Source organism: Triturus cristatus, chromosome 3_1 (genome assembly GCF_964204655.1).
Source record: "Triturus cristatus chromosome 3_1, aTriCri1.1, whole genome shotgun sequence".
NCBI classification, from domain to species: domain Eukaryota; kingdom Metazoa; phylum Chordata; class Amphibia; order Caudata; family Salamandridae; genus Triturus; species Triturus cristatus.
In genome coordinates, this window is record NC_140583.1 from 530,474,294 (window position 1) to 530,492,302 (window position 18,009).

Sequence of the window (18,009 nt, forward strand, 5' to 3'; positions counted from 1 at the left end):
TAAAAGTTTCTATAACATAACAATGTGAATGAATGTGTGGTTGGATAGCTGAGTTAATGGACTGATGAATGAAAGGGAAAGTGAATAGATGGATGGATGGAAGAGTTGCCGGATGGATGGATGGATGGATGGCAGAGTGGATGGATGGATGGATGAAGGATGGATGGATGGATGGGTAGATAAATGAGTGGATGGATGGACGAGTGGATGGCTGAGTTGATGAATGGATGGCTGAGTTGATGAATGGATGGCTGGATAGCAGATTGCGTGGATTAATGGATGAATGAATGAATGGCAGATTGGATGGGTGCAGGATAGATGGATGAGTGGATGAATGGCAGCGTGAATAGATAGATGGATGGATGGCAGTCGATGAATGGATGGCAGAGTGGATGGATAGCAAAATAAATGGATGGATGGTAGGGATGATGGATGGATTGGAAAGTGGATGGATGGATGGATGAATGGCAGACTGTAGGGATGGTTGGATGGCAGAGTGTCTAGATGGATGGATGGCTGGATGGCTGGATGGCAAAGTGGGTGGATCGATGGGTGGCAGAGTGGATGGATAGTGTAGTGAATGGATGGATGGGTGGATGTATGACAGAATGTGTGGATGGATGATGGATGGCAAATTGAGTGGCTGGGTGAATGGATGGAATTAGGAAAGATTGAATGATGGATAATAGAATGAATGAATGACAATGTGAAGGTGAAACAGTAGATATCAGTGGGTGGATGGAAGGGTGAAAGAAGAATGGATGGAATCTGTTCTAGTGAAGGGTTTGCTCACATGCTTCACTTGTTTGGTGGCATCAGCACTCCATTTCAAAGTGGGGGCTATTTTAAATATCTGGCTACTCCCTTGCTAAGATATAAGTATATGGATGTATAGATTTAATGTTTTTTATTACACAATGCTGGCAGTCCGCTAAGCCTGTTAGGACTAGAAAAAGAGATTCTAGCAACAATTATTACAGTGCAAATCTTTTTTCCCCAAACCACTTCTTGAGTTAAAGCACAGACCTTCAGCCCTATAAGTTCCTGTACTCGGGAACTAGCCGGTGGGTGAAATTAAAGCCCAACACTCAGTAGTTCTCTGTAAGCTCTTTTTTGTTGATTTGATCACATAAAATATAGCAATAACTGCACTGTCAAGCCAGACTTAAAATGGGCTCTTAGAAAAGTATCTCTAGTTGTACACAGTGGCAGCTCCTCCGCTATGGCGGGTAGCATCACCCCACTTATTTTAAGCAGTGTAAATAAAGGATACATATAATGTTATGTTTCCTTTCTGCTTTGCGGGCAGATGGGGCTAATCTGCTTTCAGAGCAGGGCAAACCAAGTGCGCAGTGACTGTTTGGACGGCCCGCTGGGGCCGGACAAACAGTCATGTGCACTTCGCATGTTCTCCATAAAGGCTGCATTACAGTCGGCGTGGAGAACCTGCCCAGGCCACCAGTCCTTGTCTGAGCACCAAATCAAGGCGCTCAGACCAATAACAAGGCTGAGGAGAGATGCGGCGCCGATAATAAGTTATTTACCTCCGCCTCCCCCGATTGTTGCCGGCCACCACTGGTTGTACAGCTTTCATACCTCTGAGTTCTGCTATCTTTGCTTGCTAAAACAAAAGTAAATTGTTGTATCTCTATAAATTCACAAGTTGCAATACAAATGCGACCATTGACCCTGGTCACAGGAAGGTCGCTCCCCACACTTCACAGCTCCAACAGTTCATGCCCGTGCTCCCGCCTCGCTGCTGTCGCGAATTCGTGCCAGTCCTCTGTTCTGTTCTCCCCCTCCCGCCTCTCTGCCGTTTTTCTCCACACTTTACTTTTGCTGTAATCTGCTCTGATTTGCCTATTGCTTATTGCCTCCCTATTTTTGCTGTAATCTGCTTCACTTTTGCTGTATTCTGCTCCAATTTGCTTATTGCCTCCCTATTTTTTGCTGTATTCTGCTTCACTTTTGCTGTATTCTGCTCTGATTTGCTTATTGACTCCTTATTTTTGCTTATTTCTTCTCCTTCCTGTTGCTGCATATCCTGCGGGCCAGCCCCCCTCGCTCGCCCATTCGACCCCCGCTCCCGCCTTCCTGTCGCTCCTCCCTCCCACCTCCCCTTCTTATGGCGGCCGCTGGCGCGCCTGAGCCAAGCCCGTCTGCGCCTGGACCGCGCCCAGCGCCAGACTCCCTGGCCCACGCAAGCGCCACGACACCCGACGCCGCTACGACGTCAACCTCCTCCATGCACTCAACGCTGGCCGCTCATCTACCTGCTTCCAGGCCACCCCGAAGCGCACCCACGGACCCTTCACCTGCCGAAACTGCAGCTTCCCCAGCAAGCGAACACCAGCACGACCTGCCCCTCCCAGCAGGGCAGGCCACAACCACTTCAGATAAATACTACTCAACACCCGCTCCGTCCACAAGCACCCTGTCGAACTCTGAGACCTGCTCGACTCATCCTCCCCTGACGGGACCTGGATGAACCCTTCATCGGCACCCGACGTTGCCATAGCCATCCCGAATGGCTACAAGATCACCCGCAGGAACCGCACCATCAGACCGGGAGGAGGAACCGCCATCGTCCACAGAAATACCCTCAGAATCTCGACCAACATCGAAGACACCCTTAGCACTGCAGAGCAGCTGCACTTCCAGATCCACATCGATACCAACACCACCCTCAGAGGAACCCTCGTCAACAGACCCCCCAGACCTCAGCCACAGTTCAGCGACTCCATCACAGACGTAGTCAGCTTGCACGCCCTGGCCTCCAGAGACTACATCCTCCTCGAAGACCTGAACTTCCACCTCGAGAACGCCAACGACAGAAACTCCACCACCCTGCTGGACACCCTCGCCAACCTCAGACTCAAACAGCTCGTCACGACACCCACCCATTCTGCCGGACACACGCTTGACCTCATTTTTTCCGCCAACATCCATGTCACCTTCAACCACACCACCGAATTCCACTGAACTGACCACCGCTGCATCCACTTCTCCTTCGAGAAAAACACTGCACACAACAACCCGCAGTGGACCCCCCACCGCAGCTGGAACAAGGTCACCAAAGACCAGCTAATCGCCACCCTCGCCCGAGACCCACCAACCGTCGACACCGACACAGCCGCCCGCAACCTCAGGCAATGGATCGACGACTGCGCCCACGCTCTCGCCCCAATCCAGAATCCCTCAAACAGACGCACCGACAGAAGGGACATCTGGTTCACCACTGACCTCCAGACATCCAAGCAGACCTGCCAAAGACTCGAGAAGAAGTGGCGCCACGAACAGACACCGGACAACCACGCAGCCCTCAAGGACGCCAGCCGCAGGCGCCACCAATTAATTTGCACCGCCAAAAGGACCTCCTTCAAGGAACGCATCGACGACAACGCACACAACAGCAAAGAGCTCTTCAACATTGTGAAGGAATTCGCCAACCCCAGCTGCAGCTCTTACAACATCCTGCCGTCACAAGACCTTTGAGACTCTCTTGCCACGTTCTTCCACCGCAAGATCATAGACATCCACGACAGCTTCAACACTGAGCCCCCCCTGACAGCCGCCGTCACCTCAGACTCACCTCTCCCCAGTCACACTGGCCTCCTCCTCTCCTGGAAGACGCCATCAAAACCATGGACACCATCCACTCCGGCTCACCATCAGACTCCTACCCTCACCACATCTTCAACAAAGCAAGCTCCATCATCGCACCCCAACTCCGGAAGATCTTCAACTGCTCCTTCGAGACCGCCACCTTCCCGGAAACACTCCGAGGTCAACGCCATACTCAAGAAACCCAAGGCAGACCCAAAGGACCTCAAGAACTTCCGGTCCATCTCCCTGCTCCCATTCCCAGCGAACGTCAGAGAAAAGAACGTCAACAGACAACTGACCCACTTCCTCGAAGAGAACAACACCCTGGACTCTTCCCAATCCGGAATCCGCAGCAACCACAGCATCGAAACCGCCCTCATCGCTGCCACGACGACATCAGGACCCTGCTGGACAACGGCGAAACCGCGGCCCTCATCCTCCTAGACCTCTCGGCCGCCTTCGACATCGTCTGCCACCACACCCTACGCACACGCCTCCACAACGCAGGGATCCACGACAAAGCCCTGGACTGGATCACCTCCTTCCTCACCGACAGAACGCAGAGAGTCTGCCTCCCTCCATTCCGATCCGAAGCCACCAAGATCACCTGCGGTGTGCCCCAAGGATCATCCCTCAGCTCGACCCTTTTCAACGTCTACATAACACTGCTCGCCAACATCATCCGATCGCATGGCCTCAACATCGTTTCATACGCCGACGACACCCAGCTGATCCTCTCCCTCACCAAGGACCCCGCCCCCGCCAAAGCCAACTTCCACGAAGGAATGAAGGACGTCGCCGAATGGATGAAGAACAATCGCCTGAATCTGAACTCGGACAAGACGGAGGTCCTCATACTCTGCTCCACTCCCTCCGCCTGGGACGACTCCTGGTGGCTTGCTGGGAGCTGCGCCGACACCCACCAACCACGCACGCAACCTGGGATTCCTCCTAGTCTCATCACTGTCCATGACCCAGCAAGTCCACGCCGTCTCCTCCTCCTGCTTCAACACCCTTCACATGCTTCGCAAGATCTACAGATGGATCCCCACCGGAACCAGATGGATGGTCACCCAAGCCCTCGTCACCAGCAGGCTGGACTACGGCAACGCCCTGTACACGGTAACCACGGCCAAACTCCAGAAAAGACTTCAATGCATACAGAACGCCTCCGCGCGCCTCGTCCTTGACATCCACAGCCACATCACTGCCCGCCTGAGAGACCTGCACAGGCTCCCCGTCAACAAGAGGATCACCTCTAAGCTCCTCGCCCACGCTCACAAAGCACTCCATGACGCCGGACCAACATACCTCAAAAAACGTCTCGCCTTCTACACTCTCAACCGCCAGCTTCGCTCCGCCGACCTCTCCCTCACCCCCGTTCCACGCATCCACCGAACGACCACCGACGGCAGATCTTTCTCCCACCTCGCCACCAAGACCTGGAACACCCTCCCCATCCACCTGCAACCGACCCAGGACCTGCTGACCTTCAGGAGTCTTCTCAAGACCTGGCTGTTCGAACAGTAGCAGCTCCCCCCCCATTCCCCCTTAGCGCCTTGAGACCCTCGCGGGTGAGTAGTGCGATCTACAAATGCATGATTAATTGAGGTGTCACCCAGTTCTGGGTCTTGGATTTAAGGGACCAGTGCTATGATCTCAGCTTCTATACGTGGCCATATTGTGTGTTCCTGGGCAACACACTTAATCGACTTGGGTCTCACTTACCTGTTATGATAGGTTAGGGTGTGGAAAGAAGACGACCAAGGACTCCCGATGCGTGTAAATGTCTCTGTCAACTGAGTCTTCGCACACATCGTGCCAGGCTCGATCGTGTAACAGTACTTGAATGATACAACATGTTTGTAGCAGGAAGCACCCGTGCGCCGCAGTGCAGTGCGAGGTGCATCCTTACTATATAGCGGTATTTGCATAGCATTTTACTGCCACGTGCCTGATTCTGCAACACTTTTGAAATGTGGGTGCTCTCATGGTTCTGGTGTACTCAGTCACAGAAGTCCGTTTACATTGTATGTAGCTGTTTATCATATTATTCAGAGGTGTCATATTGGATAGTGAACTGTGAAGGTAACATTTCTGTCAAAACAGAGTGCTAAGAAGGGGGCTTAATGTTTGCATGAAGTGTTATGTAATTAACTGGAGACTTATTGGGGGGTGGGGGCCGGGGGGGTCAGAAGCGACGCAGGGTGAGTGCGGCAGCCTGCATCCCTCAGTCAGATAGTGCTCTAGTGTTTAAGATGCGTTTGTTACGTCTGTGATACATACAGTTTCAGTTATATTCCTTCTGTGGCTGTAACAGTATCACCCTCCCTCTCCGAGGAAAGTTATAGTGCAAAAGAAAACACGTATCTGTCAAAACCCGATGCCTCCTAATCCTTGTGCTGTTTGTCATCTCCCTGTAGATTGACCTTTTGACGCACAGGAAAGTCAGCGGGATTATGACGCAAGGAGCAAAGGACTTCGGGACCGTGCAGTACGTGGCGGCGTACAAAGTGGCGTACAGTGACAACGGCACCTCCTGGACCATATACCAAGACAGCAGAACCAAAACGGATAAGGTACGTGTTGCACGTCAAGGACCCGAGTGCTGTCACTGTTCCGCTTTAAGTGTGTTCCCTGCCAACTGGTAACTCTCGCATTAATAACAAAGGCTGCCAGAACAAGCCGGTCCATGAATGGGCGCCCCTAAATCATTAACTCTCCGGAAATGCGTTAACCAGTCAAGGATTTGACTTGTGTTTAAATCAGTGGCCCGCATCGGTGCCAGCATTTATCTTGAGTTAACACAGTCACTTCAGGTTACACTCACCGTGACTGACGGCAGACAGGGCCAGCTTGCACGGACTGAGCACGTGCACTCCGTTTACACGGGGGGCAGGTAGATAAGCCAAGTATGAACACAAACAACAGCCGAGGGGGCGGGCACTTGCCTTTCTTTGTCTTCGCCGGAAGCATGCCGGTGCAAACATAGAGTGCAGCCAGTCAGAAGTGATAAACTAGTGCTAGGTTATTATCCAAAGTGCAAGTAAATGATCTCCGAGCGGTCTGTATGAGGGGAGTTCACAACCCCTTTTAGCAAACAGGCCCATTACTAATTTAGGCTTCACCGCCTCTGCCTCCGTCACATGCACGCAACTAGCCTCGTCACAACTTTATTTTAAGAGCTTATGGCAGCTTCACAAAGCAGCAGGTAAACGGGTGTGCACTTAGCCATAGCCCCACTCCTTAAAGCAGGAGACCAGATCTTCCCAAAACCAATGCATCTGTGCTGGACACCAGTGAAGGACATTTGTGCTACAGAAAAGTGAACCATGAAAGCTAAAGCTTGCACTGGTGCCGTGGGGTTAAAAGACCCCTGTCACAAGATAGAAATATAGTGTGGATCTGAGGGGTAGTGTAGCTTTAATTATATATATGTATTGATTATTGAAGATTAAACAGGCCCAGCTTCTAAGCAGGTATGTGTAGTACTCATAAAGTACGCATACGCCAAGCAAAGATGTGGTTGACTGATTTATTCGCACACTTACTAGTAGGAGAAACACCCAGCCTGCTTCATCCACCAACCGTCTCCAGAGTCGTGTCGTGAGCTCTCTGGAACACCAAGCAGCATTCCAGGTATCCCACGGCAACACCCTCGAGACCGCAATGGGTGAACCTATTCACCCGAAATCTGAATAATCAGTGTGTGGGGGTGACTCAAAACCTGGGAGCTCTCCTGAACGTCCTCAAAGGACGGTGTTCACTGCCAGGTAGTACTGATGACTGTTTTTATTTTAGCCCTGTTGGGAGGGCAGCCTCCTTGATGGTTTTTGTAACGGCATGCAGCGGAGGGCGGGTCTCCAGCGTGCTTTTGTGTTTTTTTTTTTTTAAGTCTGTAGGAGGCTGGCTTTCTATGAGTGTACTAAAACGAAGTACACTGTGCAGAGAGCCCAGCGGATCCCTTGCTGGTATACTGAGGCAAAAGTAGATAATACTTGCACTCATTTTGTGGTAGTGTGGGCAAGCGGTTCGGAGTATCAGAGGGTAGTGGTAAGCATTTGTTGTAGACACAGAGGCAATAAATGAGACACACACTAAAGTATAAATCAGAGACCAATTTGTAAAAATAACATACATTTTTTTATACAATTTTTCAGACCAAAAACTTTGTTGTAAGGGAAGTAGTTTTTAAGTTGTGATTTTTCAAATAGGCAAAATAGATCACTGCTGTGCCCAACTACGCACAATAGAAGTCGATAGGAAAAAATAGAAAAAGCATATAAAATCAAAAAATGGGTTCTCTAGGTACACCTTCTGGATTTAGGTAAGCAGTACGGTCAGGTACTATGTTCCAGCAGCGGAAGATCTGGAGCGTCCTGAATTCGGCTGGGAGCAGGGTGCAGAGGTTGTTGGTAGCTGGTGCTATGAAGAAGGGGGCCACCTGAAAACACACTGTACAGAGGGACTTAAAGGTAAGTCTGGTGGGTCCTACATGAGGGGGCCGATCACAAGGGCCTCAAGACCATGAGAGCACAGCTGGTTTGTCATTACCCGTGCCAGGCGGGCTGGGTGCAGAGCAGATAGGGAAGTCAAGCTTCAAGATTATCCTGACGGTCAGGGGCAGGCAAATTTAAGGGACAGCTGGGCCACTTGCAGAGCAGGTCTAAGGGGTCTCAAAGTCCCTCAACAGGTGTCTGTGTCTTGGGTAGTTGGAATACAGAGTGGACTCTTTCTTCTCCATCTTTGGTGTATGGAGTCCAGTACCCCAGGTATTAGCATGGTATGGCTCCGGTAGGTTCTAGTGTCTTCTCACTTATTGGGGGGGACAGATCTGACCCTGCGCAGCTGCTGTACCTCTTTTGGCTTGGGTGCTGTGTCGAAGTCGCCGGGTAGCAGCAGATCAGTAAACTGGACTTCTTGTCTTTGTGGCTACAGGGGCGTAGCTCCTCTACTCCAAAGGAGATTCTTGGCAATTGGTGGAAGGTTTTAGGTGCTCCGGGGTTCTTGGATGCCTCACAGTTGCAGGATGGGATAGTACACAATGATTGTTGAGTCCTGGAAGCAGCCAGCAGGGTTCGGCGCCAATTTTCTGCAGTAGGTCTTCGGGTCAGCAGCTCTTCTTTGTTGTTTTTCTTGGGTCCATCTAATCTAAGTTCAGGGTCTGGGGATGACACCTAAATACTAAATTTAGGGTCATTAAAGGGGGGGGGGGGACAATGAGCTACCTACACTTAGGATGTCTACACCCTCTTAAGTGGCCACTTCCTGTGGGAAGGGGTATTACCGTAGCCCTGATGGGTTAATATCTTACCATCTCAAGATGGAGGAATTGGAAAAGTAGTGTCCACATCGCTTGCCTCAACTTAGGGATGGTGCTGGCTGAATGTGAGCACACCTCCTAATCTACCTAATTTTGCTGCCTGTCTTCTTGACAAAAAAGGTGTTGGCATCCTCCACGATCTGAAGATGCCTGGGTTGCATTTCAAAGGTGGCATCACCTATGTAGCTTCCCACCCTGGTAGGAGGTGTGAAGCACCTCCGCCCAGAGCAGGCTTTGTTTCTGGCCTCTGAGAGTGCCTGTTCTCATCCCATGAGGTCAGAAACATGTCTGGTGGTGAGCGGCTGGCTAAGACTAGTCAGAGACCACACCAGTGCTTGGTAGGTTTTCAGGGGGCCCTCTAAAAGGGTCTCATGTGTACATTTATTAATAAATCCAACATTGACATAAGTGTTGTTTTATTAAGGCGAGATGTTTGATACCAAACATCTTAGGATACAGTTAAGCCATCATGGAGCTAGGAAACTCGTAATGACAAGTATCCAGCCCATGTACTCTCTATGGTTTCCCTGTGCACTTACAGTATCCAAGAATGGACTTAGATATTGTAGGGTCATATCTGTTCATGCAGATATGTCCACACATGTGATATAGTGCACCTTGCTTAGGGCTGCGTAGGGGCGACTTACCTATACCTCATGCAGGGTATGTGGGAATGGCACACAGGGCTGTGTGCCATGTCGACTTTTCAGTTTTCGCTGCACAAAGACATGCAGTCTGCAATGGCAATTTGCATGGTCTTGGTGAGGGGTCTCTTTAGTATCCAGGCCCTAGGTACCAGGTGTTCCATTTACTAGGGACTTGCGGGGGTGCTGAAATGGTGCCCATCGTGGTACAATTTTAAGAAAGATCTAGCACTGGGAGCCTGGTTAGCAGGGACCCAGTGCACTTACATTCGAAATAATATCCTGCATCAGGCAAAAAGTGGTGGCTAACCTTGTCAAAAGAGGCACTTTCCTACAAAGTGAGAGCACTGCTGCTATCGTTGAAATTCCACATCACTCCTATAATGTATGTAGTACATAATGCTATGATAGTTGACACAGTCCTTTTACAATGATTAGATTCCTACACATAGAAGACTGTTGACCTTTTGTCCTGCCTACAGGCCTGTGGCTATGGTAAAAAGGACTGCACTCTATGCACTACTAACGAGATTTGGAATCATTCAAGCTGCTTTGTATCACAGACAAAGTAACTCGCGGAACAGGACCGCATTTCATCGGGAATAAAATCACCAAATACTTTCAACAAAGGAACCTCTGCCCAGACTGGCACCTCGCCTCAAAATCCCACCATACAAGAAAAAAACCACAGGTGGCACGTCTTTCTCTTTTAAAGCAGCCAAACTATGGAATTAATTACCCCCTAACCTAAGATCCTCAGATAACTATCTTATCTTCAGAAGTCTACTCAAGAGTTGGCTCGTTCCTACATAACCACCATACTCAAACACAAATGTACAGCATATCCCTGTGTATATAAACATTTAACTTGATGTTATATATGTATTTAGATGTGTGAATTTCTTGATGAATTTGTACGTATGTATCTATATATTACTTTGCTCCTGCTGTAAAAAAATAAACACTTTGACTCTCTCCAAAGCACTACCCTATATTTCACTCTATACCTCTCTCAATGTGTCCTCTAACTCCACTCTGACTCATCCCAAACCTTACTTTACTGCTATGAGTTCCAAAATAACACTTTTTAGACACTTACCTCCTCTATCCCTCATTGGATCACCCCATCCCTCATTTTAATGCTGTTAGAAATGGGGGTCTCTAGTTGGCAATGGTTTGCTCCATTGTTCAAGTAGGGACCCTTCTTCCTAGTTAGGGTAAGGGGGATACACTTCTAAAATAACCCCTGCTCACCCCCTTGGTAGCTTGGCACAAGCAGACCGACTTATCTCAGAGGCAGTGTGCAAAGCATGTGTGCACACATACAGTAATACAGTGAAAAAACTACAAATGGAGACCACACTAGTTTAGAAAAAAAATATGTAATCTTTATCTAAACCAAAGACCAAACACGACAATAAATCCACAATACAGTAATCAAAATGAAGTTCTTAGATGGTAAAAACAGTCCTGTCCATAGCAAACTATAGATGCAACACTTTTAACACAAAGTACCTTGGATGCGTCAAAATCATATACAAGGACAGCCACAGGGAAGGTGACGTGTCAGTTCCTCACACGCAGGGAAGGTAATGTGTTGGTTCCTTACTCCAGGGGAAGTGGTGCGTCGTTTCCTTACTGCCACGCAGGGGAGGTGATGCGTCAGTTCCTTACTGATTGGGAGGTGATGCATCGGTTTCTGACTGTACGTGGAGGTGATGCGTCAATTTCTTACTGCGGCCCTGGTGTCCTTGTAAACTTGGTGCCCCGGTGCGATGCGTGGGGATCGGGATGCGACGGTTCTCGATGCGACAGAGGCAACGGTGTTGCATTGATTTCTCCAGCCGCGGTCCCACGATGCGTTGGTTCTTGCAGCCACACAGCAGGGCCTTTGTTGGAATCGGTGCAGTGATCTCGGACTCCGTAGATCGGTGCACTCGATGCGGCATGCAGCGATTTCTCCAGCCGCGGGCTGGTGCTGCATTGGTTTCTTCGGCAATGTGTCGAAAACCGGTGAGGATGAGTTGCGCTTCTCGTAGTTGTGTCGCGTTTTCCTGCTCCCAACAGCAGGAACAACCTCCAGAGGCCCAGAACAGCAACAGGCACCTTTTGGCAGGTCAGAACTCCCGGCAAGGAAGTTCAGGGGAGCTGTTGGGGAAGTCTTTGTGTCCCTGAGACTTCAGAACAAGAGGCAAGCATTACTTCAAGCACTTGGAGACCTTCCTCAAGCAGGGGAAACAGCACACAGCAAAGTCCTTGTTCTTTCTGTGGCAGAAACATCCACTGCAGGCCAACCCCAGACCACACATAGCAAAGTAGCAGTACTTCAGCAGTTTCTCAAGCTCTTCACCTTGGCAAAGGTTCCTCTTCAATTCCAGAAATAATCTAAAAGTCTGGAGTCTGAGCCCCACTTTTTAAAGCACAAATGTATTTGTTCTCTGGTGACAGAGAGGCTCTGTGCTCAACCAAAAACAGTTCTGTCCTCTCTGGTGAAGCTGGAGGTTGAGACAGCATTGTCCAAGGCAGACCAGGTCTAGTCAGGTGTAACAGGAATCTCCTCCCCTTACTCTGAATGCAGCCCTGGTCTATTCAGCCCAGCCCTGACTCATTCAGGCAAGGCAGGACATACATCAACCCCCCCATTTGGTGTCTGAGAGAATGCACAACCTTAGCCCCCCATCACTCCAAAGCCAGACAGTCAATCCACAAACTATCAGAGGCACACAGGATGGCCAAGCAAGAAAATACCTACTTTCTAAAAGTGGTATTTTCAAATCCATAAAATAAAAATCATCTTTACTAAAAGATGCAGTTTTATATTCGGAGTTCAGGCATACTAATCTCCAACTTTCTATCTTGTCCAAATGGAAAGTTGTATTTATAAGATGTTATAAATAAACTCCCATTTTATCCTAAGGAAGGTTATTGCCTGGCAAGTGGGTGTACTTGCGAGTTCAACATGGCAGTACCAAACTGTGCACAGGCACTGCAGTGGCAGGTCTGAGTTACCTTTGAAAAGCTGCTTGTGTGAGTGGCACAATCAGTACTCAGGCCCACTGGCAGCATTTGATGTACAGGTCCTGGGCACACACAGTGCACTGTACTTGGGACTTCGTAGTAAATCAAATGACCATTCACCAATCCATCATAACAATTCACATAGCGAGTATATGCACTTTAGCACTGATCAGCAGTGGTAAAGTGCCCAGAGTCATAAAACCATCAAAACAGGTCAGAAACAGGCCACAAAGCAAAAATACTGGGGTAAACCCACTGGACAAGCCAGATCTAACAAATACTATGATCTCTCCAAACAACCATTCTGAATTCTTCCCTCACCTATCCCTCCTTTGACTCATCCAATCTCCCTAGTCCATTTCTGGAGATTCTTCCCTCCATCTCTCCTTATACACATCCCAAACCTCATCTTGCTTCTATGATCTCCAAATAAACACTTTCTCGACTCCTCTCTCTTCTATACCCCAATTATCCTTTTCAATCCAACTAACAGGCTCACATGCCCACTGCTCAAATTAACTCAAATTTTACTATACTATTCCACCACTAATCCTTTTTGGGTTTCGGAGTAGCGTGCTACTCGCCAAAAAGCACTGACGCCTCGTCAGGGGTAGTGTGTGCAATATAAATACAATTATAATACAATACAATATCAACAGCAACATCAAATGAGTTCTAAAGTAAGAAGCAGTTTCTTTTTTTAATTTGATCATTGCTGCCCTGTAGGGGCCTACCTTCCATGGCAAGGATTACACTTATTTAAACATGGTGCACACCCTTATGGTAGTCTCACCTTCACACAAGGGTTATTGTAGAGGTCAAGATGGCTGAACCTCTGTAGGAGGACCCAAATTCCATGATCAGATTTGTGGAGGGATACAGGATTCTCCCTAAATCCGCAAATATTAATCAGCTCCTGATTTTGCTTTATAGGAATGCCTACAAGTATTCATGGGTAACTGAGATTAACTCTTGTCCAGGCTTACTACCAATTGTTTCCCACTTCACAGCATAGAAACCAGTGCTTGGAAAGGAAAAATGTTCTTCCCAAGACGGAACCAGGTGCCTGCAGAGAACCTAGAACATTATTGAAATAATAGACCCTTCAAATTCAGTGTGAATGCCTACTAAGTCACAGATCATCTGCTAATGAATTGTATGCTCCAGCTTAATGTTAGAGAGATTGAATATGAGAATGTTTCCTATTTACAGTCCCTGTGCCTGCAAAATTACGTGGTGCAAGCACATTAAGGATTTTATTGTTCCATACAAATGGCTATTCTACCACCTGTCAAATGAAATTGCTGTGTGGTACAGGATTGATCACCTCTGTATCCGGTTTTCTGGAAGTGTGTGTAGGCTTTGTTTTGTAATGATGTATTAATGATGTTGAAATGTTGCTGTTTGGAGGTTGCCTGTAGAAATATTATCTTGCTTGAGACTTCTTTCTAAAGTGAGTAGGGATTGATTGTTGCTGAACTCATTGTGAATGCTGTCTGATTCCTTTTTTTTATTTCTTTGCCCTTTCCTCTCTTTTCATCTGCAGATCTTTCCTGGAAACAATGACAACAACTCGCACAAGAAAAACATTTTTGACCCGCCTTTTTATGCCCGCTATGTCCGCATACTGCCACACTCTTGGCACGAACGCATTACTCTGCGTGTGGAGCTGCTGGGCTGTGATGAATAGTCTTTTGCCAAAAAGAGGCAAGAAGGGGTTGGAAGGACTGAACCGATTAAACCATCCTCCCTCCCACAGTATCATCCTCAGTCCTATGGCCGTCATCAAAGCTGCTGTAACATCACTGTCTCCATGCCATTAATCTGCCGTTTATTTTGTGGGAAAGCTTACCATTCCACAATATTGTATCAGATGGGAGGTGTTGGTCTTTAAAGTTGGGAGCATGTAGAAATATGTTGAGGTTATTGATGGCATGCACTCCACACGTTCCACATAATCTCCTCTAGCGTGGGTCAGAGATCTCTGGAATGAAACCATGTACAATTCTACAGGGAGGCTGCAGTTTTTCCACACTATATATTGTGTACAGGGTTAGACTGTTCAACTTTCACTATTGGGCGCTACTAGCTGGATCTATGCGGATCATTAGCAAGAATTGTATATGGAATGCTGGCAGATGGTAGCACCAAATGACATCGTAGTTGGTTTTAGGTTTGATAGAAATTATTTTTAAGCTTATGACCATAGATGTTTTTGGGTGGAATGCTGAAGACAGTGTGGTGTTCTTTCATAATATAACATAGCCACCTTCTTAAGTTTGATACTATCTTCAAAATATGATGAAAGTTGTTGAATAGTTTCAGCCTCTACCTCCTCCCACCAGCCATGATGGCCTCAGGCCTATGGGTTCGGTAACTCATAATTTCATACAGATTTGAATTTGCTTTCATCCAGTTTGCTTCTTGCATCCAGTCCCTTAACTTGAACACTGAATAGAGCGGACTGGCTGACCGCTGCAGAGCTCTTGACACAGCTGAAACAGAACAGGGACAGGATTATGGCTCTTCCTTATGATTTCAAGTTCGGGCCATAGAATATTTTAAAGACATTTTTTTCATGGTATTCTATTAGCCACACGCACACACCTGCACACGCATACAAACACTAGCACCATATAACTCCAATAAACCTCAATGCCATGCACTCCAGATCTCTCCTGCAGTTTGCAGTTGTGGGCAGAGCTCATCCCATCATTCTGTAGGGGCCATGTGTGTATTGGGAGTCCTGGTCATGTATGTTGTTGATCCGTATTGCAGTTGTTTGGTGTTTATTATTTCTTAGACAGTTTATTGCCCAGACTTCCAGTGCTTTCACCTACTTCTGAACCTTCATCAGGATGGTGATGAAGTTTGCTTATAGCTAACTGAACAGACTGTCCTAATAATAACATGACATTTGCAATCTGCATATCCAAAGCTTTTATATGTTAATTTTATCCGCAATCAATTCATAGAAGTCTTCATTTTATACTTATTTAAAGTAGGAGTGGGTGAGTCAGCCTTGCCATGGCTAGAACTTGTGAATGAGATGTACAGCAATTGGACATATTACACAAACTAGCCTATTCACCTCAACAGTTTGGATTTTGAAGATTATTCTGAAAGTATTATTCTGCCTTGAACGATGAGACAACAAATGGATTAAAGTCTGTATCATTTACTGTTCTCTCTTGAAGCGTGACCTCTTTATGGTGATGGAAATCACGTTGGTCATTAAAGTCACTGGCCACATTTATGGAATGGGACTGCGGTGTGAAGATGTGGCAACTGCAGAGCATTTTTATTAGCTTGTGCTAATTGTATTTTGTGATAACACTGAAAAAACGTCCTATAGGTGAAGATGGGGAGAGGTGTGAGTTGAAGAGGTACGAAACTCTGGGAAGGGTCTGTTTACGTATTTTTGTTTTCCAAGATGCATTTACGCTCTGCTTCTTAATACTTGCGAGTTATCAATGTGAAAAGTATTTACCTGCCACATTTAAATCATCCCTAACTGCAAACATACAGTTGAGAACAAATTTAAAATTCGTATGTAATTAATGGAATTTTGTAAGCGTATCCATTCTTTTTTAGTCAAGAAGTATTGATGCGTATCAATTCTTTTTTAGTCAAGAAGTATTAGTTAATCAACAATCACTTCACACTCTAGAACCACATACACTGGATAGGTTTCACTGGAAAACTTTAGCAAATTCTTATGGAATGGGTGGTGCAACCTTTTGGAAGGGCCCAGGGTTACAAGCACATAGCTCTTCAGAAGGACACAGAGAGGGAAAACTTAGAAGGCGATCTGCTGCCTGGCGAAAGAGTACTAGTGTGGAAAGTAGACAGTATGGGCAGAAGGGTATTACTGCATGGTTTTGATCTCATAAACTACTAATGGTTACACATTGTCTGGGCTAGGGGATGTTCCCTGAGCCAATCGGGCTCAATACTTGTGGTCAGAGAAACTGCCCAACTGTTTGCTTTTTGAGATAGTTACGTTTCTTTAGGAACTCTGTTACTTTAGCAGTCCGCACTGCTCAAGGTGAGGTGAGATGAGTGGCAAGCACAGGTAAGAGCTCCGGTAAAGATACTTGCAGGGCACATCTACGCCTAGAATTGATAGAGCCCGGAATCCCCTGTGCGGATCCTGCCACCCTACGGCTCAACCGAATCAATGGCAAGTTAGTACACTAATAATTTTGCCTCGAGTAACTGGTCATGTTATTTTATAACAATGAACCCTAAACATAATGTTCTTAAAACAAACATTCAAACTACAGATGATTCCTATAAAATAGCAAAAATTCATATATTACAATCCTGTTCCTTGCTAATCAAAATGTAGCACATTTATCAAAAATACTTATTTGCATATTGATGGAGTGATGAATACTGTATAAATTTTCTTTTCTTTGAGGCTTTCCCTGGACCTGTTGCGACGCGAAGGTTTGAATTCCTTTCATCCTACTCAGTCCACACAGGTGAAACCATCATTTTCCTGAAGTGCAATCCCAACTATCTGTACTTTTGGCCACCTCACATTGTCCCACCCCCCCAAACCAGGCTGCCAAAGGGACCTACAGCCCCGTGTCATACATGCATAAACTGTGAGCCTAAGCCCCAAGCTGGTGTGAATATCCTTCCACAATATGTACTAATGCCCTTTACCTAAGGGCTGTCTTAACAAGTATTTGATGGAGAGTCCATGTGTCCTAGAAGTCATTAAGTGTTGCATGCAGCTAATCCGCCAGCATCTCCTCAAATTTACAAAATTCCAACTACACCAAGTTTAAGGGGCTGGGTGGGTAGAATCTCATGCGGTTATGTAATGTGTGACTGCGCCTCGCTTGGGTCACTATGGCTTGCCGAAAAGGGGAGTGCAGGTCACATTGTGCCCCATACGCCATCCCAACATTGGGAGCAGAAGTGACTCGTTAAAGGCGTCTGTGACTTCCTGTCCCCTATCACGTGACTCACGAGACCGGGGCAAAGAAGTCCGTCCTAGCTGCCCACAGCTACCCCTGACTTAGACCAAAGGGTCAAGAGCAGGGGAGGGGGCAGTGATCTGCAAGAACCCCAGGCCCTACTACTGCACACTGCCAGGGTGTGCACTCTATCTAATGTGAAAGACAAGTGTTGAATTAATGCTAAGATGTGGAAGGCAGAGGAAAGTCATTTGAGCTAATATCTTTTACCAACAGAATTTTGTATGTTTGCCAAGCATTAAATATATTTATTGATGGCACAAAGAACTGCACAGATTTCCCATATCTGTGAAAATCTAATTATTTAAGTAATTTATGAGGAAGAAAGTGTTGACTGATTGTGGATTTGGCTGCATCCCAGTTTTCGCCCCTAGTTAATCAAAGGCAAGTGTCCAGAGACAGAAAACCCCTTGTGCCCTCACCTTCT

At 47.1% G+C, this 18,009-nt stretch overlaps 1 protein-coding gene across 2 annotated transcripts in view; it reads left to right on the forward strand.

Moving 5' to 3' along the window:
- The window catches only part of MFGE8 (milk fat globule EGF and factor V/VIII domain containing), a 231,706-nt gene extending 215,929 nt beyond the window's left edge, over nucleotides 1-15,777 (forward strand). For both annotated transcript variants that reach the window (XM_085644459.1, XM_085644458.1), the window contains exons 9-10: nucleotides 6,030-6,185; nucleotides 14,138-15,777. In XM_085644459.1, coding sequence (XP_085500585.1) covers nucleotides 6,030-6,185; nucleotides 14,138-14,281 — 300 coding nt within the window. In that variant the 3' untranslated portion in view covers nucleotides 14,282-15,777. The remainder of the gene's footprint in view (nucleotides 1-6,029; nucleotides 6,186-14,137) is intronic.
- Nucleotides 15,778-18,009: the final 2,232 nt, after the last annotated feature.